The following is a 27293-nucleotide window of genomic DNA, read 5'->3' as shown; positions in this document are numbered from 1 at the left end:
GGTACAGGAAAACAAAACGTTCTCCTTTGTTTGCGGCTTGATGTGAAACAAGACAATGTAGTTAATAAGCCGCAGCTCATGGTTTAAAATATCGCAGGAGATTATTGTGGTTTATTCAGTAACCACAGCAGAGCAAACTACAGCTTACGAAGACATCGAACATCTTGTAAGATTTAAAGTTTTAAGGATACATTTGGTGACCGCTTCTGGATTTTGTGGTTGAGATGGGGGGGAGGGGGGGGAATGAGAAACTTTGATTTTGGGGTTTTTCCTGATTTGATTGATTTCTTGTTATAGAAATGACTGGCTTAGATTATTGTGAAAAAGTAAAATGCTGAGGTTCGACGTTAATGCTTTATTCTACTGCAACAGATGGAGCCAATACTTTTTTTTCTCCCTCCCCTCAGTATTCCATTCCATTCCTTATCCTATTCTATTCCATTCCTTATTCTATTCTATTCCTTATTCTATTCTATTCCATTCCTTATTATATTCTTTATTCTATTCTATTCCATTCCTTCTATTTTATTCAATTCCATTCCTTATTCTATTCTATTCCTTATTCTATTCTATCCTATCCCATTCCTTATTCTATTCCATTCCATATTCTATTCCATTCCATATTCTATTCTATTCCATTCCTTATTGTATTCCATTCCATTCCATATTCTATTTTATTCCATTCCTTATTCTATTCCATTCCATTCCTTATTCTATTCCATTCCATATTCTATTCTATTCCATTCCTTATTGTATTCCATTCCATTCCATATTCTATTTTATTCCATTCCTTATTCTATTCCATTCCATTCCTTATTCTATTCCATTCCATATTCTATTCTATTCCATTCCTTATTCTATTCCATTCCATTCCTTATTCTATTCCATTCCATTCCATATTCTATTCTATTCCATTCCTCATTCTATTCCATTCCATATTCTATTCCATTCCATATTCTATTCTATTCCATTTCATATTCTATTCTATTCCATTCCTTATTCTATTCCATTCCTTATTCTATTCCATTCCATTTTCTATTCTATTCCATTCCTCATTCTATTCCATTCCATATTCTATTCTATTACATTCCTTATTCTATTCCATTCCATTCCATATTCTATTCTATTCCATTCCTTATTCTATTCTATCCCATTCCTTATTCTATTTTATTCAATTCCATTCTTTATTCTATTCTATCCCATTCCTTATTCTATTCCTTATTCTATTCTATCCTATCCTATCCCATTCCTTATTCTATTCTATTCCTTATTTTATTCTATCCTATCCCATTCCTTATTCTATTCCATTCCTTATTCTATTCTATTCCTTATTCTATTCTATCCTATCCCATTCCTTATTCTATTCCATTCCTTATTCTTTTCTATTCCATTCCATATTCTATTCTATTCCATTCCGTAGTGGCTTCGATAATTCCACTGAGCGGAACAGGTGGTGGTTATATGTTGAATAAAAAAATAAAATCCAGCCCTTCATTGCGTCTTATTCCATGTATAATGGCCCACTTTGCTGAAATACGAGCACAGATACAACGGGACGCCATTTAATTAGAATTAATTTTGCTTTAATGCAAAAAACAAAACAGGCTTTCGACGCAGCACGTTTTACAATCATCTCCCTGTTTGTGAGACATCTGAGCTTAATCGCTTGCAAATTAAAAACTGGAAGGCTAATCACCCTGCACAGATAAACACAAGAACAAGCTTGTGCATTAAGAAAAATAAAATAAAAACCCACAAATGCAACTAAGTATGTTTCTCTATCATGACATATTTCTGATATTCCTCATTGGTAACAGCACTTGCATGAGTCAAGAGATATTGGGGAACAATTCAGGCATGGTTAGAGAGATATATTAGAGAGAAAAGTATAAAAGAAGCCTGAATTATGTTTGCTAGGTAAAGCCCATGAGATACTTTGACAAAGGCCAATTGTATTTAACTCTCCACATAACGACAGCAGCAAAGATAGTGATTGCACAACACTGGAAAAATGAAACTATACCCACGGAAGAAGATACTATCAAAAAAAAAATGACATCATGTGCAGAAATTGGACAGTTTTACTAAGGAAATAAAAGATAGACGAGGAAGAATTTATTAACTGTTGGGACAAGTTTTATAATTGGTTGGGAAAAAGGAAAAATAAAAGAAAAAGAGAACCAATAAGTGGTAGAAAACTTGGAAAGTAAAGTTGAGAGTTTTGGATATAAAAGGGAATAAAGAAAAAGGTATACCTGATTAAGATCACTGCGAAGATTTCGGTGTATATTACGTAAATAAGATTTGTGTAATAGGAAAGAAGAATTGCCAGAATTGTATTACAGGCGCGTCAGATATTATCCATTTTTAAAAATGTTTAGTCTGTCTTGTATGTGTTTTGTTTATAAATAAAATGTATTTGTAATAAAATTTAAAAGAAAAAAAGACTTAAAAAAAAGACTTTTAAAAAAAAGAAAAGAAAAAAGGAGAAGATCGGCTCCTGTAGACCAAAGTTGGACGGCCCCGTTTCTTTCTCAGCAAATTACAAGACGTCAATCAAAAAAAAAAAAACCCTACAGGAGTGACAAATTGACAGCTTAGCTGTTCCCCTCCATTGTCACCGTCTCCTGGGTTAAACATATTGCATATAAACACACAAAAGATTTCTACGCAATGTATGAACGTTTGAAACACAATAAAAACGAAGGTTCCCTTTGGAACTCTGCCGCTGCTCTTCGGTTACACCGGAAGGCCAGGAGGGCGGCTGGCCGTGCTAGTAGCGGCCGTACCGCGGCTCCTGGAAATAGGATCCGTAGCTGCGCTGCGGCCAGCCGTGTTGTGGGTAGGACGGCTGCCGGTGTTGGTGCTGCTGGTAGTTAGGGCTGTAGCCTTTCTCGTGCCACTGCTCAGACCTGTAGCCTCCTGGGTGGTCGTAGCGGTGTCCCCTGTTCCGGAATTGCCGGCTGTCTCTGTATCTGTGAAAATAAGAAAACAACGGCACATTAAAAGACAAGATTTATTTTCATTACACAACCCTGGCGTTATCCCAGCCGACAGCATCCATTTCGAAGAAAGAAGGTATAGAAACATAGAAGATTTGGCGGCAGAAAAAGGACCTCCTGGTCCATCTAGTCTGCCCTTATACTATTTCCTGTATTTTATCTTAGGATGGATCCAGGCACGTTTCAATTCAGTTCCTGTGGATCTACCAACCACGTTTGCTGAAAGTTTGTTCCAAGGATCTACTACTCTTTCAGTCAAATAATATTTTCTCATGTTCCTTTTGATCTTTCCCCCAACTAACTTCAGATTGTGCCTCCTTGTTCTTGTGTTCACTTTCCTATTAAAAACACTTCCCTCCTGAACCTTATTTAACCCTTTAACATATTTAAATGTTTCGATCGTGTCCCCCCTTTTCCTTCTGTCCTCCAGACTGGAAGTTTGTTCCAAGCATCTACTACTCTTTCAGAATAGAATAGAATAGAATTTTTATTGGCCAAGTGTGATTGGACACACAAGGAATTTGTCTTGGTGCATATGCTCTCAGCGTACATAAAATAAAATATACATTTGTCAAGAATCATGTGGTACAACACTTAATGATTGTCATAGGGGTCAAATAAGCAATGAAGAAGCAATATTAATAAAAATCTTAGGATATAAGCAACAAGTTACAGTCATACAGTCAACATGGGAGGAAATGGGTGATAGGAATGATGAGAAAAACTAGTAGAATAGAAGTGCAGATTTAGTAGAAAGTCTGACAGTGTTGAGGGAATTATTTGTTTAGTAGAGTGATCGCGTTCGGAAAAAAACTGTTCTTGTGTCTAGTTGTCTACTCTTTCAGTCAAATAATATTTTCTTATGTTGCTCCTGATCTTTCCCCCAACTAACCTCAGATTGTGCCCCCTTGTTCTTGAAGTCCATAAGATTTAAAGATGCCAAGTTTGAAGACCTCTGCTCTGGGTAAGTTCTATCATTCTTATTTCTCCCAACTGGAATTAAGGTGGGGTGGTGTTTCTAGTCCTCCCCACCCAGAGAAGATTTAAGTTTTAAAAGGAAGGAAATGATAAAGTGGGGAATTAGCACAAGTAGTGGCAGGACAAAACTTATTTTTCCTGGTTCTGATAAGGAGCCTGGAGGCTAAACCATATAGGATGATTAGGTGTGTTCCAGTCTAACAAAGAGAAGGACTGGGGGTGATATGATAACAGTCTTTCAGGACTTGAAGGGCTGTCACAAAGAAGAGGGAGTCAACGGATTCTGCAAAGCACCTGAGGAGTCGGGCAAGAAGTAACGTGTAGAAGACCATCAAAGAGAAATCCAAGCTAGAACTAAGGAGAAATTTCCTGACAGTTGGAACAATCCATCAGTGGATTACAACTTGTCTCCCGAAGCTGTGAATTCTCCAACACTGGAAGTTCCCGAAAAGAGATGGGATGGTGATTTGTCTGGGAGGCTATAGGAACTCCTGCTTTGGGGAGATGATTGCACTGGAAGGCCTCCAATGTTTTTGCCTCCAAAGTTCAGAGGAGAGCAACCAGGATGGTGAAGGAACTGCAAACTAAAACATACGAAGAGCGGTTGCAGGAACTGGGCATGGCCAGTTGGAGAAGAGAAGGACCAGGGGAGACATGATAGCAATCCTCCAATACTTGAGGGGCTGCCACAGAGAGGAAAGGGTCAGGCTGTTTTCCAAAGCACCAGAAGGCCAGGCCAGGAACAATAGAAACATAGAAGACTGATGGCAGAAAAAGACCTCATGGTCCATCTAGTCTGCCCTTATACTATTTTTTGTATTTTATCTTAGGATGGATCTATGTTTATCCCAGGCATGTTTAAATTCAGTTACTGTGGATTGACCAACCATGTCTGCTGGAAGTTTGTTCCAAGGATCTACTTACTCTTTCAGTAAAATAATATTTTCTCACGTTGCTTTTGATCTTTCCCCCAACTAACTTCAGATTGTGTCCCCTTGTTCTTGTGTTCACTCTCCTATTAAAAACACTTCCCTCCTGAACCTTATTTAACCCTTTAATATATTTAAATGTTTCGATCATGTCCCCCCAATGGATGGAAGTTGACCAAGGAGAGATTCAACCTGGAAATAAGGAGGAACTTTCTGATGGTGAGAAGGATCAAACAGTAGAACAGCTTAGCTGCCTGCACTTTGAGGGAGCTAAAACGCTTAAGACTTTCAAAGGGAGATTGGATTGACCTTTGTCCAAAATGGTGTAGACTCCTGCTTGAGCGGGGGGGTTAGACTTACAAGGTCCCTTCCAACTCTAATAAATAATCTAATAATCTAATCGAAACCTTTAAATATATTAAAGGGTTAAATAAGGTTCAGGAGGGAAGTGCTTTTAATAGGAAAGTGAACCCAAGAACAAGGGGGCACCGTCTGAGGTTAGTTGGGGGAAAGATCGGAAGCAACAATATTATTTTACTGAAAGAGTAGTAGATGCTTGGAACAAACTTCCAGCAGACGTGGTTGCTAAATCCACAGTCACTGAGTTTAAACATGCCTGGGATAAACATAGACCCATCCTAAGATAAAATATATTGACAAAATTGAACAGGTCCAAAGACGGGCTACAAGAATGGTGGACGGTCTTAAGCATAAAACGTATCAGGAAGACTTAATGAACTGAATCTGCATAGTCTGGAGGACAGAAGGAAGAGGGGGGACATGATCGAAACATTTAAATATGTTAAAGGGTTAAATAAGGTTAAGGAGGGAAGTGCTTTTAATAGGAAAGTGAACACAAGAACAAGGGGACACAATCTGAAGTTAGTTGGGGGAAAGAGCAAAAGCAACATGAGAAAATATTGTTTTACTGAAAGAGTAAGTAGATGCTTGGAACAAACTTCCAGCAGACGTGGTTGGTAAATCCACAGTCGCTGAGTTTAAACATGCCTGGGATAAACATATATCCATCCCAAGATAAAATACAGGAAATAATATCAGACTAGATGGGCCAGGAGGTCTTTTTCTACCATCAATCTTCTGTGTTTCTACATTTCTATCTAATCCTTTCCAACCCTATTATTTTATGTTCTTGGCCTCTGGGACAGGCAGAAAAGTCAGTTAAATTCAAACAAGCTCGGGAGGAGTCGCTGGGCAGGGTTGGTGCGTTAACTCCGGCAGATCCCAACTTGTTAGATCTTCCCAACGTCTCGGCTCTCTTCGCAAGAAAAGCTAGGCGGGCTAACAGACAAAAATTATATAAAACGCTATCGACTTCTGAAGGGCCACCACGCCTTGTCCGCCCTTGCTCTAGAGAGACAAAGCCCAGAAACAAGTTGTTCCGAAGACCTGGTTCTTGGCTGACATCATCTACGCTCCTACTGGATGGGGTGGTGGCACCCACTAGAAAGAAGCCAACACCTAACTTCTTCATATCAATCTAAACCAGAGGTCCCCAACCTTTTTAGCACCAGGGACCGGCTTTAAGTTAGACGAGTTTTCCACGGCCCGGTGGGGGGGGGGGGGGGGGGCTTTGGTCATATGGGGGTGGGGTTATGGAGGGGTGGAGCTTAGTGACGCAGCCCTCCACACTTCTCCACAGGGCGGGGAGAATCAGGAGGCTCCTTTGGCGGCTGGGGGCTGCCTGGCTTTGTGATTTTGGCTGGGGGGGGAGTTAGGAAGGTCCTACTTCTCCCCCCCCCCAGCCAAAAATTCAAAGCCTATCTGCTAGATACGGGCGATGAGTGGGACAGAGCGGCGCGGAAGCCTCTTGCAGCAGCTGCCACAGCCACCGGCTTCGGCGCCGCTCGTCCCGCTCATTGCCCGTGTCTGGCAGAAGCTGCTGCCCGAGTGCTCTTGGCCGGCGGGATTTAAAGTGCTGGGGTGGGGGGTGTCCCAGCGGGAGGCGAAGCACTGGGGTGGGGGGGCTGTCAGGACACCCCCCACCCCAGCACTTTGAATCCCGCCGGCCAAGAGCACTCGGGCAGCAGCTTCTGCTGGATACGGGCGATGGGCGGGACGAGCGGCGCCGAAGCCGGTGGCTGTGGCAGCTGCTGCAAGAGGCTTCCGCGCCGCTCTGTCCCACTCGTCGCCCATATCCAGCAGATAGGCTTTGAATTTTTGGCTGGGGGGGGGAGAAGTAGGACCTTCCTAACTCCCCCCCCAGCCAAAATCACAAAGCCAGGCAGCCCCCAGCCGCCAAAGGAGCCTCCTGATTCTCCCCGCCCTGTGGAGAAGTGTGGAGGGCTGCGTCACCGCCCGACGCCCCACCCCATCCTGCATAATGTTCTCTGCCGGGAGGGCAGTGGCGCCGCGGACCGGCTGAAAACCCCCAACGGCCCGGTCCTGGTCCGCGGACCGGCGGTTGGGGACCTCTGATCTAAACTATCCATTTGATGGTGTAAGCACAATAGAGCAGTTTTCTACAGGAAAGCAATTGTTCTCGATGAGAGAATCAGAAATACATCCATTTGGTGTTTTTTTTTTAGGGAGTTGATGGAAAAGAGGGATGGATGGATGGATGGATGGATGGATGGATGGAAGGAAGGAAGGAAGGAAGGAAGGAAGGAAGGAAGGAAGGAAGGAAGGAAGGAAGGAAGGAAGGAAGGAAGGAAGGAAGATTAGATTAGATTTATTGGATTTATATGCCGCCCCTCTCCGCAGACTCGGGGCAACTCACAACAATAGTAAAAACAGTACATAGTGACAAAATCCAATGCCCACCAATCCAATTACAATTTTAAGTTAAGAAATTCATAAAACAATCCCAATATATATAAAAAACAGCCACACTATCAATCAAACGGCAAAACAACATGGGCAAGGGGGAGATGTTTTAGTTCCCCCATGCCTGACGGCAGAGGTGGGTTTTAAGGAGTTTACGAAAGGCAGGGAGGGTGGGGGCAATCCTAATCTCCAGGGGGAGCTGGTTCCAGAGGGTCGGAGCCACCACAGAGAAGGCTCTTCCTCTGGGTCCCGCCAGACGACATTGTTTAGTCGACGGGACCCGAAGAAGGCCGACTCTGTGGGACCTAACCGGTCGCTAACAGGAAGGAAGGAAGGAAGGAAGGAAGGAAGGAAGGAAGGAAGGAAGGAAGGAAGGAAGGAAGGAAGAGCATTTACTGTATTTTTCAGAATAGAAGATGCACCTTTTTCCTCCCTAAAAGAGGCTGATAATTTGGATGTGTCTTATACTCTGAACGTAGCTTCCCCCCCCCCGCCAGCCCAAACTAGCTGCTAACAATCTTTCCAGCTCTCACCGTGCAGGCTCTTTCATTGTTTCTCTCTGCAAAGAATGTTTTTTCAAGCCCTAAGTCTTTGCAGGGTTTTTTTCGCATTGCTCTAACTTGCTCCAAATAAGTTTCTTTCCAGCCCTAACCAGGTGCTAACAATGTTCCCAGCTCTTACCAGCTTGCAAGCTCTTTCATTGCTACTCTCTGCAAAGAATGTTTTCCAAGCCCTAAGTCTTTGCAAGTTTTTTTTCCCCCATTGCTCTACTTGCTCCGAATGTTTCTTTCCAGGTGGCTAACGATGTTCCCAGCTCTTACTGGCTTGCAAGCTCTTTCATTGTTACTCTCTCCGAATAAAGTTTTTTTAAAGCCCTCACCAGGGGATAAAATAATGTGCTGGCTAAGGACACTAGCCAGATTCTTCTCCCTATTTTCCTCCCCCAAAACTAGGGTGCGCCTTATACTCCGAAAAATATGGTAGATTTATATACTGCGTCATAGTGTTTTTACAGCCTGGAGACGGCAAAAAACGGCCCAACAGGCCAATCGGAAGTTCAAAAACAAACTTCTGGTTGGGCCGTTTTTTCCGCCATTCCCAGCATTTGCTGAACGATCATCTCACTCAGCCACAAAAGTCTTGGGCTCAGTTGCAGTTGTAAGTCAAGGACTACCTGTACAGCGTCCACATTTCCCCCCCATCTTTAGAATACAATAAATAAAAAGATCTTTAAATACAATACAATAAAAAGATCTTTTAAAAAAAGAGAAAAAGAAAAAAGCAGGTGTTTATACCGATCTCTGTATCGCTGGTTACCCCCCGATCTATTTCTCCAGTCTTCTACTAAGGGAGGTGGATCAGCGGGGCGTTGAACGTACTTCTGGTACTCCTCATCTTCGGAACTGAATCGATGGGCAAACTTATTTTGGTAATTCAGGAGGATCTCCGACACAGATGGGGCACTCGGGTCACTGAAAATTTCAAAAAGGATCTCATGAAACGTCTCTAAAAGTTAAGGCGTTAAAGTTACCGACAAAACTACAAGATGTCCTTTGTAATAAAAGGAAGTATTTGTTTTAATCTGATAAACAGATAAATATTTATTTATTTATTATTTGGATTTGTATGCCGCCCCTCTCCGAAGACTCGGGGCGGCTCACAACAAGTGTAAAACAAATCATAAATAATTCAATTAATTAAAATATTTAAAGATTTAAAAAACCCCATATACTAACAGACACACACACAGGCATACCATGTATAAATTAAATGTGCCCAGGGGGAGATGTTTAGTTCCCCCATGCCTGACGGCAAAGGTGGGTTTTGAGGAGTTTACGGAAGGCAGGAAGAGTAGGGGCAGTTCTGATCTCCGGGGGGAGTTGGTTCCAGAGAGTCGGTGCCACCACAGAGAAGGCTCTCCCCCTGGGGCCCGCCAACCGACATTGTTTAGTTGACGGGACCCGGAGGAGGCCCACTCTGTGGGACCTAATCGGTCGCTGGGATTCGTGCGGCAGAAGGCGGTCTCGGAGATATTCTGGTCGAGTGCTATGAAGGGCTTTAAAGGTCATAATCAACACTTTGAATTGTGACCGGAAACTGATCGGCAGCCAATGCAGACTGCGGAGTGATGGTGAAACATGGGCATACCTAGGGAAGCCCATGACTGCTCTCGCAGCTGCATTCTGCACGATCTAAAGTTTCCGAACACTTTTCAAAGGTAGACCCATATATAATAAAATGGAACAAACTATTTGCAAAGGTAAATACAAACTGATTGATATAGAAATGTAAATAGATAAAATGTAAAAAATGGAAATATAAGGAAATGATGAAACGGGTAAGGTCTGTAAAAAAAGAAAGATATTGTGGTGTATACACCTTTTCTTTATTTTTTGTAAAACTTAATAAATAAAACTTTTTTTTTTTTAAAAAAAGGAGGTATTTTTATGGAAGAAGGGGACACAAACGCAATCAATAAATATGCATTCGGTACGACCACGACAGAGTTCCAAAATGTATGTTGCTATTGAGGCGTTTGTTCAATGACCCATTTGTTAAGGGAATAACTGTGGTTGTTAAAATGAATAACGTGGTTGTTAAATGATCCTGGTTTCCCCATGGACTTTGCTTGTCAAAAGGTCGCAAAAGGGATGGCAGGATGTTCAGGGGGAAAGCATTTTGAAATTCCCTGATATTTCCCTGACATTTCCCTGTCACTTGCGATCTAGTTAAGGCGCAGTCGTAGATGTCCTCATTCCAAACGGCTAAGCCGTGGAGAAATCTCGGTAGCTGAGGAAGCAAGTTGTTGCCACAGTTATGCTCATTTTTACTTGACTCTGCCAGGCAGCGCAATCCGTTGTTGGTTTTTTTACATGATATTTCTCTCACTTTTAAACATTTTAATAGAGTTTGGGGTTTTTTTCTCCTGATTTATTCCAGGTTTTTTTCACGAATTCCCTGATAATTCCCTGACATTTCCTGAACTACCGATTTGCCTGATAATTCCCTGATTTTTAGGTTTGCTGGACGCCCTGAGTGACAAACACACACACTCGGTACACTACATCCGTCATACAGGTGAGTCAGATGTTTAAGCACCCCGAATGTAATTCATGTGACTATGGAGATGTGGCAACCGTCATTAAGTGTGATAAGTGGCCATAAGTCATTTTTTTCAGTGCTGTTGTACCTTTGAACGGACACTAAGCGAACTGTTGTAAGTCGAGGACGACCTGTATTCAGCTGAGGAAAATGGCTCCCTTAGACTTAGCTAACCAGCTCGTTTTAAAGCTGAATAAACTTCTAAAATCACAGAGTAAAACAGTGCAATCTCTGATCCATCAGGATGAATTAAGCTCTCCAGCCATTTACAGTAGCTCTATAAATTTTTCTGGTGCAGTGGTACCTCTACCTACAGTACAAATGCCTCTACTTACGAACTTTTCTAGATGAGAATCGGGTGTTCAAGATTTTTTTTGCCTCTTCTCAAGAACCATTTTCCACTTGCAAACCCCAGCCTCCGAAACTGTAAAAGGTTGGGAGAAGCCTCTGTGTTGCCTCTCTAGGAATCTCCTGGGAGGAAACAGAGCCGGAAAAGGCAGGGAGAAGCCTCCGTGGGGCCTCTCTAGGAATCTCGTGGAAGGAAACAGGCTTAGAAAAGGCGGGGAGAAGCCTCCGTGGGGCCTCGGTAGGAATCTCCTGGGAGGAAACAGGCTTAGAAAAGGCGGGGAGAAGCCTCCGTGGGGCCTCTGTAGGAATCTCCTGGGAGGAAACAGGGCCAGAAAAGGCAGGGAGAAGCCTCCGTGGGGCCTCTCTAGGAATCTCCTGGGAGGAAACAGGCCCAGAAAAGGCAGGGAGAAGCCTCCGTGGGGCCTCTCTAGGACTCTCCTGGGAGGAAACAGGCTTAGAAAAGGTGGGGAGAAGCCTCCGTGGGGCCTCTGTAGAAATCTCCTGGGAGGAAACAGGCCCAGAAAAGGCGGGGAGAAGCCTCTGTGGGGTCTCTCTTGGAATCTCCTGGGAGGAAACAGGCCCAGAAAAGAAGAGGAGAAGCCTCCGTGGGGCCTCTCTAGGAATCTTCAGGAAGGAAACAGGGCCTCCACCCTCTCTGTGGTTTCCCCAATCACACACATTATTTGCTTTTACATTGATTCCTATGGGGAAAAATTGCTTCTTCTTACAAACTTTTCTACTTAAGAACCTGGTCACGGAACGAATTAAGTTCGTAAGTAGAGATACCACTGTATTTCATCTGCTTTTCTTACAACTAATATGCAGTATACAGTTTTGCTCTGGCTGAGATAAACTAGGTTTGGCAAGCAGTCACGGGGTTTCAGTCGTTTGAAAGCCTGATTGATTCAACGTAGAACTGGAACAGGGGGGAAAAAAATAACCCCACATAATCTAAAATGTATTTCTGTACTTCGAGTCACAGGGAGTCGGTGACATGTTTGACATTTAATCTTCTGCAGCTTTCAACAATGTGGAGAGGATTTTTAGCGATTGTGGGCAGGCGATATAACTGCTACATGAAAGATTTTCCTAGAAAACAAGGTTACTATCCCAGTTTGTGACCAACAAGGTTGCAACCTCTAGGTTATTTCTAAAATGTGGGTTTGATCACTCGGCTGTTTTTAGCCTTTTGCAATCTTGTAAATTCATCCTCACGATAAATTCCCAAGGGTGAGTTAATACATTTCAAATACATTTTGGCTGAGGGGTCCTTGGTGGTCTCTGAGCTTGCTTGTCTTCTTGCAAACATTTCACTACCTGAACTGGGTAACAGATTGCGGAGAGGGGCGGCATATAAATCCAATAAATCAATCAATCAATCATCGGAAAGAGTATTGTTTGCTGTTAGTTTATAGTATAGAATCCCAGCGGCCGATAAGGTCCCACAGAGTTGGCCTTCTCCGGGTCCCGTCGACTAAACAATGTCGTCTGGTGGGCCCCAGGGTAAAAGCCTTCTCTGTGGCGGCCCCAGCCCTCTGGAATCAACTCCCCCTGGAGATTAGAACTGCCTCCACCCTCATTGCCTTTTGTAAACTACTTAAGACCCACCTATACCGCCAGGCATGGGGGATTTGAGACATCTTTCCCCCAGGCTCATTATAATTTATGTTTGGTATATATGTGCTGTTTGTTTTTTAATTATGATAGGGTATTTAGTTATTTTTAATATTAGATTTGTGCCATTATAATATTGTTTTTTATCATTGTTGTGAGCCGCCCCGAGTCTTCGGAGAGGGGCGGCATACAAATCTAATAAATTGAATTGAATTGAATCGAATCTTTCCTGTCTGTGTGGGTGGGGATAGACAGCCAGTCAAGACACCAGTATATAACCTGACAGCAAAATTCGCTCTTTACTATCCTGTTTTCCCCAAAATAAGACAGCGTCTTATTTTCAGGGGATGTCTTATTTTTTTCCAATGAATTGTATCCTGTATCCTGCTGCAGCAAAAACACATCCAAACACGCAGCTGCATGTTGGATGTGTTTTAAATCTGATTGATGCAGCGTTTTGGGATGCAATTTATGGAAAGCAGTGCTTAATAATAATAATAATAATAATAATAATAATAATAATAATAATAATTATTATTATTATTATTATTATTATTATTATTATTTATTAGATTTGCATGCCACCCCTCTCCAAGGACCAGGAGCAGCTCACAACAACAATAGTAGAAATTTAGATTTGTTGTAAACTGTTTTTTCACTTTGTTGTGAGCCGCCCCGAGTCTGCGGAGAGGGGCGGCATACAAATCTAAATGAACATAAACAAACATAAACATAAACATACAACATGTACAAATCTAATGTTAAAAACAATTTAAAGCCCTTACTATAAAAAAGAAAAACAATCACACAACCTAACAGACAATACATAAAACCATAGTAGCTAGGGGTATATTAATTTCCCAATGCCTGGCAACATAGGTGGGTCTTCAGGAGCTTTTGAAAGGCAAGGAGGGTGGGGACAGTTCTAATCTCTGGGGGGACTTGATTCCAGAGGGTCGGGGCCGCCACAGAGAAGGCTCTTCCCCTAGGTCACGCCAGACGGCATTGTTTAGTCGATGGGGACCGGAGAAGGCCAACTCTGTGGGACCTAATACAGTGATCCCTCGATTAGCACGGTCTCGATTAGTGCGAAACGCTACAACACGGTTTTTCAAAAAATATTAATTAAAAAATACTCCACGTTTTTTTTTGCTATACCACGGTTTTTCCCACCCGATGACGTCATACATCATCACCAAGAGTCACTTCTCTGTCTCTTTCTCTTTCTTTCCTGTCATTCTCTGCTTCAATCATTTTCTCATTTCTCTTTTTTTCTCCCCTTTTTTCTATCATTTCTCTCTCTCTTTCTTCCTCTCTCACACTCTCTTCCTCCCTTCTCTCTCCCCCCCTCCACTTGCCCACGAGAAGAAAAAAAGCAACCTCTGCCGGGCAGCTCCCCTTGTGCCCCCGCTTTGTGCCTGCCTCTTTTGGGGATTTTTTTTTCTTTTCTTTTTTGCGCTGGCGGCGGGAGCTGTTGGGGAGGGCTCTGCCGGGAAGGGCTGTGTCAGCGGCGAGGAGGACAAAGGAGTGAACGTAGCTACTGCCCCACACCGGTAACAGGGAGAGAAAGAGAGAGAACGGAGGGCACCTTGCCGGTCCACGCCCCCCTAGATGAGCGGCTCCGCATGGCCCCAGCGCCGCCCAGGCAAAGGGGAAACCCCGAGATCGCTTGCCGCTTGCCGTATTGCAGCGAAGGAGGCGAAGCAAGGCTCCAAGCTGCAATACGGCAAGCGGCAAGCGATCTTGGGGTTTCCCCTTTGCCTGGGCGGCGGGAAGACCCAGGGAAGGTTCCTTCAGCCGCCCAACACCTGATCCGCTCCGCAGCGCGGCAGCAGCGAGGAGCCGAAGATGGGGTTTCCCCTTTGCCTGGGCAACGGGGAAACCCCATCTTCGGCTCCTCGCTGCTTCCGCGCTGCGGAGCAGATCAGCTGTTGGGCGGCCGAAGGAACCTTCCCTTGGTCTTCCCCGCCGCCCACACGCAAACTCCACCATCTGTGCATGTGCGGCCATGAAAAAAATGGCGCGCATGCGCAGATGGTGTTTTTACTTCCGCACCACTATAATGCGGAAATCGATTAGCGCGGGAGGTCTTGGAACGTAACCCCCGCGCTAATCGAGGGATCACTGTATATGTTCTGATCGGGAATGCTGTGAAACGAAATGTCTTCTACGTCTGGCTTTCGGGGGATGCCTTATATTAGGCAATTCTACGAAACCTCCCCTATGTCTTACTTTTGGGGGTGACTTTTTTTCGGGGAAACAGGGTAGTACTGATGTTGTTACCTAGTTGGATAAAGAAATGTCTGCAAAAAAAAAAAAAAGAACACCAAAGACCCCACATTTCAACCCTGAGTTACAAATCTTCTCTTTTATTGCTACATTTTGGTTGTTGGTATTCATGCAGATATATTTATGGCATTCGTGTATTCATTTATATCTCACCTTTATTATTTTTACAAACAAGTTGGCAAACATATCCAATACACTTTCTTCCTCCTATTTTTCCCCAAACAACAACCCTGTGGGGTTTGTGGGGCTGAGAGAGACAGAGGGAGAGAGGGAAGGACTGGGTCCAAAGTCACCCAGTTGGATTAGAACTCACAGTCTCTTGCTTTCTAACCTGCTGCCTTGACCCTTGCACCAACAGGCTAATGTTGCTTGTTGTGCCCATATATTGTGTGAACTTAGCTATCTCGATCTTAAACCATTAATCTGTTTGCAAAGCTAGACTATATTAGTTTATTCAAAAACTATGGATAAATAAGCCATAGGGCATCCATAAACATCTACATCTGTTTTACAGTTTTATTAACATTACCATTTATATATCTCTCTATACACTAATGACTGCATCTCAAACGATCCATCTGTTAAACTACTGAAGTTTGCAGATGATACAACAGTGATCGGACTCATTCGAGACAATGATGAATCCGCATACAGACGGGAAGTTGAACAACTATCCTTGTGGTGTGACCAGAACAATTTAGAACTGCACACACTCAAAACCGTAGAAATGGTGGTAGACTTTAGGAGAAACCCTTCCACCTCTCACAATACTAGACAACACAGTATCAACAGTAGAGACCTTCAAATTTCTAGGTTCTATCATATCTCAAGACCTAAAATGGTCACCTAACATCAAAAACATCATCAAAAAAGCACAACAAAGAATGTTCTTTCTGCGCCAGCTCAGGAAGCACAAACTGCCCAAGGAGCTGCTGATACAGTTCTACAGAGGAATCATTGAGTCTGTCATCTGCACTTCTATAACTGTCTGGTTTGGTGCTGCAACCCAACAGGATCGACACAGACTTCAGAGGATAATCAGAACTGCAGAAAAAACAATTGCTGCCAACCTGCCTTCCATTGAGGACCGGTATACTGCACGAGTCATAAAGAGGGCGGGGAAAATATTTACTGACCCCTCACATCCTGGACACAAATTGTTTCAACTCCTACCCTCAAAACGTCGCTACAGAGCACTGCACACCAAGACAACTAGACACAAGAACAGGTTTTTTTCCCGAACGCCATCACTCTACTAAACAAATAATTCCCTCAACACTGTCAGACTTTCTACTAAATCTGCACTTCTATTCTACTAGTTTTTCTCATCATTCCTTTCACCCATTTCCTCCCATGTTGACTGTATGACTGTAACCTGTTGCTTATATCCTAAGATTTTTATTAATATTGCTTCTTCATTGCTTATTTGACCCCTATGACAATCATTAAGTGTTGTACCACATGATTCTTGACAAATGTATATTTTATTTTATGTACGCTGAGAGCATATGCACCAAGACAAATTCCTTGTGTGTCCAATCACACGTAGCCAATAAAAATCTATCTATCTATCTATCTATCTATCTATCTATCTATCTATCTATCTATCTATCTATCTATCTATCTATCTAAACATCTACATCTGTTTTACAGTTTTATTAACATTACCATTTATATAAAGGTTTTTCAATTTTCCTGCATGGAAACCCATTTTTTTAAAACGACTGCATGTGGAGAGCATCTTACCAATAAAATGATTTTTTTAAAAAAAGTAACTGAAATGTATAAACATGGACAGGAAAGCAATAGCCACTGTGGTAAACATATTGAGGCACTATAAATAAATCAAGTTGTTATTATACCAATTACACAGGTCAGGATGTAACATATACTGTGGGGTAGCCAATTCAATTACTGGAAATTGTCTCTCTAATCTTACACATATTTGGTCTCTTGTTTTTCTGCAGTTGAACAAACAGAATAACATGGGGCAGATAAACTTTTATAAATTCTCGTCACACCACATCTGTAAACTATTAATAGAGGTAAAAGTACATAACCACATTTTTTATCAGTAAAATGTAGAAAGAATTTGCATGTTGAGCTTTTAAAGTTTTTTTTTAGGATGGTATGCACAAAAACAAATATTTCTAATCCTGAAACATACAAACACAGTCATTTAAGATAAATGGGCCTTAACTACTGTGAAGCTAGCTATATTTAGGCTTTATGGCTTGTTCTGCAATCTGCTATCTCGGTTTGGGGCTTTGCCTTTATGGCCTACACTGCATAATTAACACTCCCCGCAGTCATTGGACAAAATTTAAGATAAGGAAAGTGTAACATGCAGACCTGTTTATCCAGTCTTCAATTATAGGAGGTGGATTGGCAGAACACTGGAGGTATTTTTGGTATTCCTTATCCTCTGTAGTATATCGAGAAGCAAATATATTTTGATAATTCTGAAGCACGTCAGTGGTGGAAGCCATTCTGGAATTCCTGAAAATATATAAAAAGAAAACCCCACCCTCTGTTATTTCCTGAAAACATAACACCTGTGTAAATGTTAAATTTGATATTGTCGACAATCTGACCATACAAAACCGGTTCAACCTAAGCTTCTTTTGTATATTAAGTGATAGCAGTCCTTTAAGAACTATGAACATATAAAACATGCACTGAAAGAATAACTAATGGAACACATTATTTTGTTTCAAAAAAGAGCAAAACTGTACAGTCTTTTTAAACCAGTGATTTTCAATCTTTTTTGAGCCGCGGCACATTTTTTACATTTACGAAACCCTGGGGCACATTGAGCGGGGCTTCCTTCCTCTTTCTTTCTCTCTCTCCAGCCATCCATCCCTCTTTCTTTCTCTTCCTTCCTCTCTTTTTTTCTCTCTTTCTCTCTCCTTCCCTACCTCCCTCTATGTCTTTCTCTCTCTCTCCTTCCCTCCCTCTCTTTCTCTCTCTCTTGCTTTCTCTCTCTCCCTTTCTCTCTTTCTCTTTCTCTCTCTTGTTCTCTTTCTCGCTCGCTCTTTCTCTCTCTTGCTTTCTTTCTTTCTCTCTCTCTCTTTCTTTCTCTTGCTTTCTCTCTCTCTTTCTCTTGCTTTCTCTCTCTGAGCTTCGCGGCACACCTGACCATGTCTCGCGGCACACTAGTGTGCCGTGGCACACTGGTTGAAAAACACTGTTTTAAACTATCCTTGTATCTCATCTTCAGACACATTGTTGCAAGGAGATATTAGGATAATCTTAAAGAGATATTGTAGAAGGTAAATTATCAAATTGTCACAGCTGTCCAACAAAAGTAAAAGTAAGTCAACCCCAAGAAAAAAATATATGAATCAAAGCAGAGAAATGGAACAGAATCGGGCTCAAAATTTACAAACTGCAAAATAATAAAGTCGGTTGCATTTAAAGAAAATTATTATAAACTTTTTATAGGTGGCACCATCAAGATTGGCATCTGCAACTGTCTGGTTTGGTTCTGCAAGACCGACACAGACTTTAGAGAATCATCAGAACTGCAGAAAAAACAATTGCTGCCAACCTGCCTTCCATTGAGGACCTGTATACTGCACGAGTCAAAAAGAGGGCGGGGAAAATATTTACTGACCCCTCGCATCCTGGACATAAACTGTTTCAACTCCTACCCTCAAAACGTTGCTACAGAGCCCTGCACACCAAGACAACTAAACACAAGAACAGTTTTTTCCCCGAACGTCATCACTCTGCTAAACAAATAATTGAAATAGGTCTGCACTTCTATTTCTACTAGTTTTTTTCTCATCGTTCCTATCACCCATTTCCTCCCACTTCGGACTGTATGAATGTAACTTGTTGCTTGTATCCTTAAGATTTTTATTAATATTGATTGTTTCTTCATTGCTTATTTGACCCCCTATGACAATCATTAAGTGTGGCACCTCACCCTGTATCTTTTTCTTTTATGTACACTGAGAGCATCTGCACCAAGACAAATTCCTTGTGTAACCAATCACACTTGGCCAATAAAGAATTCTATCTATTACCACACAATTATACCAGTCATCACCGCCTCCCTCTTGATTTGGTCTAAGCCAGATCCCGCTTCCACCCTGCTCTTCCCACTCCAAACGCTCCTGGGGGTGGCGGGAGCTGCAGAAACTTTGCAGCATCCAGAGGACTAGCTCCTTGGCACGCAAAAACCAAAACAATCCAGGAAAGAGGGGGGGGGAGAGGAGACGCCAGGGAAGGCCCGGAAAGCCGTTTTTTAAAGCCCCCTCGCCCCTACTTTAAAATAAGCAATTATCACTCTTATTATTCTTATCGTCATCATTGCGTCTTATTACCCACAAAGCGAGGCAGAAGAGATGCCCCTCGCCTTCGGTCCAATGCCGGGCGCCACCTCCCTCCCTCACTTCCGCCCGTTCGTTCCCGGACTTCCGGTTCCGTTTCGCCCCGCCCTCCCTGAGGGCGGTCCCAAGACGCGGTGGGCGTGCCTTCGGCGCTCTATAAAAGGCCGACTCGCCTCACAAGAGCGTTTTTCATTCGGGTGGTTTGTCGTTGGTGGTTGTTGCATTCCGTCTTGTTGGGGTTTCTTTTTCTTTCGTTGAAACTGGAAGGTTTATAAGTCTCAGTTCCAGCGGAGAGTTGGAATTAGGTGTACCTATTTAGGCAGTTTCTATTTTAGGCAGTTGAGAAGTGAATTCCTTCGCCCAGAGGTAGGCAAAGTTGGCTCTTTCTATGACTTGTGGACTTCAACTCCCAGAATTCCTGAGTCAATCATTCCAGCTCAGGAATTCTGGGAGTTGAAGTCCACATGTCGTAGAAGAGCCAACTTTGCCTACCTCTGCCTCAGCCCACTGAGCAGTTAGCTTCTAAAACTGATAGGAATTGCTTTCCTAACTGTAATGTTTTTTTGAAAAAATGTTTTATTTTATTTTGTCAAGTATGTATTGGTAGTATAGACAGTGAAGGGCTGCAAAAAAATTTACTACCACACTGTGGGCCTGGCTTATTGTGTGGGTGTGGCTTGATGGTCATGTGACCAGGTAGGGATGGCTTGATGATTGGGAAAAATGGCTTAAAGGTCATGTGACTGAGTGGGAGTGGCTTACCGAAAAAGATAAGTTTTCAAATAGGTGCTTGGATTCTTTCACATTATTTCAATAGCCCCCCAAAGGACAAATGATAGTATAAGACACACCCAAATTTTCAGCCTCTTTTGGGGGGGGAGGAATACATTTTATGCTCCAAAAAAATATGGTAATCACTTGGCTTTATTCCCATGCACTCAAAAACCTGATTGTGCTTATCAGGGAATATCTTTTTTGGGGAGGGGATAGTAGTAATACCATTGCTAAGTAAATTTGGCTTTTTGGTTGATTTCACTTGCTAGAATGTTGCCAAAGCGGCCAATTCCACCATCATAAATATGATTAATTTTAGTCATGTGACCTTTCGGGATGCTGCAACGGTCGTGAACTGATGGTCACAAGTTCCCTTTTTCAGTACCATTCTAACTTTGGTCACTAAATGACCTGTTGTAAATTGTGGACGACCTGTATTAAGTTAGAACCCAGAATAGCTTTTAGGATTCAGTGTTCTTACCAGGTAGCTCTGTCTGGAATCGATATTGTTCATCACACAAGTGAAATTATGTGCGGAGTCTAGGAGTGATGCAATATCTTTTAAAGAGACACTTTCAAACACAAACAAAAAATTCCCAGTCAGTGATGGACTGAAACAATGCCTATTAGAAGAGCCCTTCTTAGTCCTGACCTTTAAATGTTAACTGCCTGTGGGTTTTTTTAAAGTTGTTTTTATGTTGAAGAGCAGACATTTTAAAAAATGCATTTCTCGAACCTTTGGTTTTTTTTAGAGATGGATGAACTTTTTGATAATAGTATAATTCTTCCCTCTGCTTTCTGAATAGTACCTGTTTCCTCCCTTATAATTATTTTCCACTGGGGTCAGCATTATTAATTTGGCATATCGGTTCCCCGCATAGTGCTTTCAACTAGCAAACATGGAGAACCTAATAGGGTCATTCTTTGTCAAGTGAACCAAGTGAAATTGAAGCCTTATTTGAAAAGAAACCATCACAAAAACAACATATATGATAGGAAAAATCATGCTCTTTCTAATGAAATAAAAATGAAGTTGATTGAAGGTGAGAAAACAGAGAGCGATAGAAAAAACATGCTCTTTCTAATGAAGAGGATTGAAGGTGGTGAAAAAGCTTTCTGTTTTCTCACCTTCAATCACCTTCATTTTTATTTCATTAGAAACAGCCCATTTTTTTCTATCATTTTTGTTGTTTTGGTTTTGGTTTCTTTTCAAATAAGGCTGCAAAAATCAGTCAAGTGGACACCTGGTCCACTCGACAAAGAATGACCCAATAGTTGATCAAGAACTCTAAATCAGATCACTCCAGGTTGCAATATTTTTATTCTTGTAGGTTTGGGTACATTTTTTTGACTTGATTTTATCTTGGTGTAACTGATGTCAGTTATGTCATGATAAAATCAAATTGAAAAAAGGGAATTCTTGGAATCTTGGCACTGAGACAAATTATCCATCAATAGGCATAAGAAATATAGCTAGATATGATGGGATGGAAGGAGGAAGTTGTTCACCAGCTTGTATTATTTATAAAAAATATAATAAAAGCAGGATAGGAAAAAAAATCCATCTAGAATCTCATTCTGGACCTGGAAATACATGAGCCAAATTCATGTAATTTCCCCCACCACATTGAGAACAACTGTCTTTAAGATGATGTCTTTACCATATTTTGGAACAACAATTTCTCGGCGTTACTGTCCAGACATATCTGGAAAATGACAGGTTGAAGGTAACCGATGTTGACTGTGTGTATAAGGGGGAAAGTCGTGAGGCATTTTGGAAGTACATTTAAAACAGATGGACAAAGCAACGGGAAAGCTGAGCCAAGTACATACCAGATGGACTTGGACGTATTTAAAGAATTGGGTGAACATTACTTTCCTACTGGGTGAACAAAAATCGAACTAACTTATCCTCAACCCAATAGCAAAAAAAAATTAAAACAGACAATGGCATTGTGTGTGTGTGTGAGATAGAGGGAGGGAGGGACAGTTGGAAAGGAAGGGGGAGAAAGGGGGAGGGAGGGAGCGAGAGGCTGGGAGACAGTTGAAGAGGGAGAGGAAGGGAGAGGGGGGAAAGGAAGAGGGAGAGACAAGAACACAATATACTGTATACAGGATAGACATAATATAATCTTTATATATGACCCTGGACAGCCACTTGTTTGGCTTGTTATGCTCGAGCAAGGGGTTGGACTAGACTAGAGGACCTCCAAGGTCCCTTCCAACTCTGTAATCCTATTCTATTCTATTTAGACATGGAATCCCAGCAACCAGTTAGGTCCCACAGAGTCAACTAAACAATGCCGTTTGGCGGGACCCAGGGGAAGAGCCTTCTCTGTGGCGGCCCCGGCCCTCTGGAACCAACTCCCCCCAGAGATTAGAATAGCCCCCACCCTCCTTGCCTTTCGTAAGCTCCTTAAAACCCACCTCTGCCGTCAGGCATGGGGGAACTGAGATATTCTTTCCCCCTAGGCTTCTACAATTTATGCATGACATGTTTGTATGTATGATTGGTTTTATAACAAGGCTTTTTAGCTGTTTTTAGTATTGGATTGTCACATGCTGTTTTTATCACTGTTGTTAGCCGCCCCGAGTTCACGGAGAGGGGCGGCATACAAATCCAATAAATAAATAAGTAAATAAACTGCATTTCCTAGTTCTCGAAGGGGTGATTTCAGCAATTGCCCCTTGCATGTAGTCACTCATGTCATAGACGTCTTGTGCTTGGATTACTGCAGTGATCTTTACAGGAAACTCCCCTTGGCAACCAACTGATCCAGAATACAATAGTGCATGCAATTACATGTGCAGCAATGTGTTATGTTGAAATGCCAAGGTACATCCACATAATGTCATCTGCAAGCTGTATTAGCGCACATCGGGGTGCAATTTGAGGTCCTTTTCCTTGGAACTACAAAGCACTTCATGGCTCACTTTGTAATACAATCTACCTTCAGTAGAGGTATTTATTTTTTATTTATTTTGTCCAATACACAATGAGGGTTTTGTGTGTGTGTGTGTGTGTGTGTGTGTATGTGTGTGTATATATATATATATATATATATATATATACTGTATATATATATATATATATGTGTGTGTGTGTGTGTGTGTGTGTTTTCGTAGATTTCCACGGGTACAGGTATGACGGTCTTGGTATATACATACACATAGTAAAATACATGATGAAGGTTATAGAGGAGATACTTATAGTAAAATATATCTATGAAAGAATAGAAAAGAAGATATAGTAATAGAACATATCAATGAAAGAATAGAAGAAGAGATATAAGAATAGAAGAAAGGTATAGGAGCAATAGGACAGGGGACGGAAGGCACTCTAGTGCACTTGTACTCGCCCCTTACTGACCTCTTAGGAATCTGGATAGGTCAACTGTGGATAACATAAGGGTAAAGTGTTGGGGGTTTGGGGATGACACTATGGAGTCCGGTAATGAGTTCCACGCTTCTACAACTCGGTTACTGAAGTCATATTTTTTACAGTCAAGTTTGGAGCAGTTAATATTAAGTTTAAATCTGTTGTGTGCTCTTGTGTTGTTGTGGTTGAAGCTGAAGTAGTCGCCGACAGGCAGGACGTTGCAGCATATGATCTTGTGGGCAATACTTAGATCTTGTTTAAGGCGTCTTAGTTCTAGATCTACCCCATCCAACAGGATTGAAGTTTTGATCCGGCAGGATCAAAGATCAAACTTTGGGACTTGCTGTTTGGTGATGTCATCTGGCTGGACCCAGGAATTAGACCTTCTCTCTCATTTTTATCATGGCCTGGAACAACATCATCCCAGGCTTTATTTAGTCCTGGCCTTGAGTGACTGTTTTGGAAAGCATGAAAGATCTGTTGTTGTTGCTTTTTCCAAGCATTTGATCTGGAGTGAGTTTTGTCTTTGGACAGCTCTAGGTTTGTCCATCATTCTTCTGGAATCTGGTTTTTTTTCTGCTTTGTTTTTATTATGTGGGCTTTATAGATTTATTATTGTCATGGATAACGTACGTCACCCTCAGACACATGCTCAGGGCTGCGACGTAAACGGCTAAAGATAATTAATGAATCGGTATTAAAAATTAATCTGTAGCATTTCAATTTGCAGTACCGAGGCTTTGCCAGTGCGCCCGATGATGTCCACCAGAATTGGAAAAGGAAGCATTAAAATGTTAAACTGTCTAGTTGCTTTGAAATATCGGCCTCTGTTCATTACATGAGTTTGGATTATGAATCTCTGATGACAGAGAGACGGATATTTTAAGCAGATGTCTGCAATTTTTCTCAGGCATGGGGATTTGAGTGACAAGAGGCTGAGATTTCAAAATACCCAAATTACAGGCGTATGCGAAGAAATAAAAATACTTTGCGGAATGAAATGATTTTGTTATTTAATTAGCTTGGAAATGAGGCTGGCTTCTTCCGAAATTGCAGAGTGTTGTTTTTCCTTTACATATTCTATTTTGTTCTTCTCCAGTTTGTTGCTTTGTCTATCAAAACATTCTGGATAATATATAGGCTTGAGAAATCTGAAGGCCTCTTAAAGAATATTTTCCTATGTTGGCAAACTACTGAGTTTCCACAGTTAAATTATAATATGATCTCCCTGTTTCCATCTTGGCATATTATATTACTCCTACCAAATGGCTTTCCTTTGATAAATCAGAGTTCATTAAATGATGGCGTCATTTAACATATGGACACATGTTGAAATTGGTTCAGTAAACTGTAATGCAATTTAAGAATAGAATTTATTTATTTATTTATTTTATTTATTTATTTATTTAGATTTGTATGCCGCCCCTCTCCGCAGACTCGGGGCGGCTCACAACAGAATAACAGAAAACAATTTCAGCAAATCTAAATTTCTACTAAAAACATTTAAAAAACCCCATTTTCTAAGCATGGAATGGAATGGAATGGAATGGAATAGAATAGAATAGAATAGAATTCTTTATTGGTCAAGTGTGATTGGACACACAAGGAATTTGTCATTGGTGCATATGCTCTCAGTGTACATAAAAAAAAAGATACATTTGTCAAGAATCATGAGTTACAACACTTAATGATTCTCACAGGATGCAAATAAGCAACCAGGAAACGATATTAATATAAATTGTAAGGGTACAAGCAACAGGTTAGAGTCATACAATCATACATATATGGAGCCGGGGTGGCGCAGCAGGTAGAGTGCTGTACAGTGATCCCTCGATTTTCGCGATCTCGATTATTGCGAAACGCTATACCACGGTTTTTCAAAAAATATTAATTAAAAAATACTCCACGATTTTTTTGCTATACCGCGGTTTTTCCCACCCGATGACGTCACTCTCTTCCTTCCTTTCTCATCTTTCTCTCTCTCTTTCTCTATCTTGCTTCTTCCTCTCTCACGCTCTCTTCCTCCCTCTCTCATCTCTTTCTTTCCTTCTCTCTCTTTCTCTATCTCTCCCCCTCTTGCTCTTGAGCGGCGGGCGGCGGGCGGGCGGGCAGCAGCGAGGAGCCGAAGATCGGGGAAGACCCAGGGAAGGTTTCTTCGGCTGCCCAGCAGCTGATCTGCTCGGCAGCGCGGCAGCAGCGAGGAGCCAAAGATCGGGGTTTCCCCTTTGCGTGGGCGGCGGGGAAGACCCAGGGAAGGTTTCTTCGGCTGCCCAGCAGCTGATCTGCTCGGCAGCGCAGCAGCAGCGAGGAGCCAAAGATCGGGGTTTCCCCTTTGCGTGGGCGGCGGGGAAGACCCAGGGAAGGTTTCTTCGGCCGCCCAGCAGCTGATCTGCTCGGCATCGCTGCTGCAGGAGGACCCGTGTCCGAAAGCCGGTGAGAGGGGTGGATCGGGCGGGCGAGCGGCGAGCGGGCGGTAGCGGCGAGGGCGCCGGACGCGCTGGGGGGGCAGGGGCAGCCGACATTCAAAGCAATCTTTGTCGGCTTCCGCGCTTTCATCGCTCCCCGGCTCCACCATCTGCGCATGCGCGGCCATGGAAAAAGGGCGCGCATGCACAGATGGTGTTTTTACTTCCGCACCACTATACTGCGGAAAATCGATTATCGCAAGAGGTCTTGGAACGTAACCCTCGCGATAATCGAGGGATCACTGTACTGCAGGCCACTGAAGCTGATTGTAGATCTGAAGGTCAGCGGTTCAAATCTCATCACCGGCTCAAGGTTGACTCAGCCTTCCATCCTTCCGAGGTGGGTAAAATGAGGACCCGGATTGTGGGGGCAATAGGCTGGCTCTGTTAAAAAGTGCTATTGCTAACATGTTGTAAGCCGCCCTGAGTCTAAGGAGAAGGGCGGCATAAAAATCGAATAAATAAATAAATAAAATAAATGAATACAGTCATAAGTGGGAGGAAATGGATGATAGGAATAATGAGAAGACTAATAGCAATAGTAATGCAGCCTTAGTGCAGTGTTTCCCAATCTTGGCCATTGGAAAGATATTTGGACTTCAAGTGGCCGTGGTTGGGAAACACTGCCTTAGTGAATAGTTTTATCTAGGTTTAGCATGGTCTGTGAATCCTAGGATTGCTGAATCTAGACTACTGAATGAAGTGTGATTAAGAAGATGATGGCTTAGTGCAGGATATGAAGCCTGGCTTAACTTTGGCTTACTAAAAAAAAATCATGTCTTGATTTACTGTTACCTGCAAACAGCTGGTACAAAAGAACCTCAAAAGAACTATCCTGTGCCCTGTTGCATCAGACCTATCTGGTCCATTCTCACAGGGATGGACCATCTGAGCTGGTGTCCAACAGATGGCCATTAGAGGTAATTCCACAGCCACCAAGACTAATAACCACGGATGTCCACGAGTTCCATAAATTGGTCCATCTCTTTTTGGGAGCCAACCAAGCTGATAGGGCCACCACCATATCAGGTGATAGCAGATCCCAAAGTTTGCTTGCTGCATGATTGCATGAGAAGGAGCTACATAGGATTGCTCTGGCAATCTCACGCTACTTACCAGAGCTTACGAAACTTTTGCCAGACCCATCCTTGAATACAGCTCATCTGTTTGGAACCCATATCGCATCTCAGACATTAACACCCTTGAAAATGTCCAAAGATACTTCACCAGAAGAGCCCTTCACTCCTCCACTCGAAACAGAATACCCTACGACACTAGACTTTCAGTCCTGG

The 27293-nt window shown here is 42.3% G+C and overlaps 1 protein-coding gene across 2 annotated transcripts; it reads right to left on the bottom strand.

The window, feature by feature from the left end:
* Positions 1-1566: 1566 nt before the first annotated feature.
* On the bottom strand, positions 1567-19494 carry RAMAC (RNA guanine-7 methyltransferase activating subunit). 2 transcript variants are annotated; one of them, XM_070762683.1, is made up of 4 exons: positions 19378-19494; positions 17399-17545; positions 8989-9165; positions 1567-2975 (listed from the first exon to the last, which is right to left on the bottom strand). In XM_070762683.1, the coding sequence occupies exons 2-4, from the start codon at positions 17533-17535 to the stop codon at positions 2774-2776; spliced, it is 516 nt and encodes a 171-aa protein (XP_070618784.1). In that variant the 5' UTR covers positions 17536-17545; positions 19378-19494; the 3' UTR covers positions 1567-2773. The 2 variants fall into 2 exon arrangements, with proteins under 2 accessions (XP_070618784.1, XP_070618785.1); XM_070762684.1 differs by having other exon boundaries at positions 19382-19473.
* Between the last annotated feature and the right edge of the window lie 7799 nt (positions 19495-27293).

Source organism: Erythrolamprus reginae, chromosome 10 (genome assembly GCF_031021105.1).
Source record: "Erythrolamprus reginae isolate rEryReg1 chromosome 10, rEryReg1.hap1, whole genome shotgun sequence".
Taxonomy (NCBI): Eukaryota; Metazoa; Chordata; class Lepidosauria; order Squamata; family Dipsadidae; genus Erythrolamprus; species Erythrolamprus reginae.
Note: the sequence above shows the minus strand (reverse complement) of the source record. Positions and strands in the feature narration are given on the sequence as shown.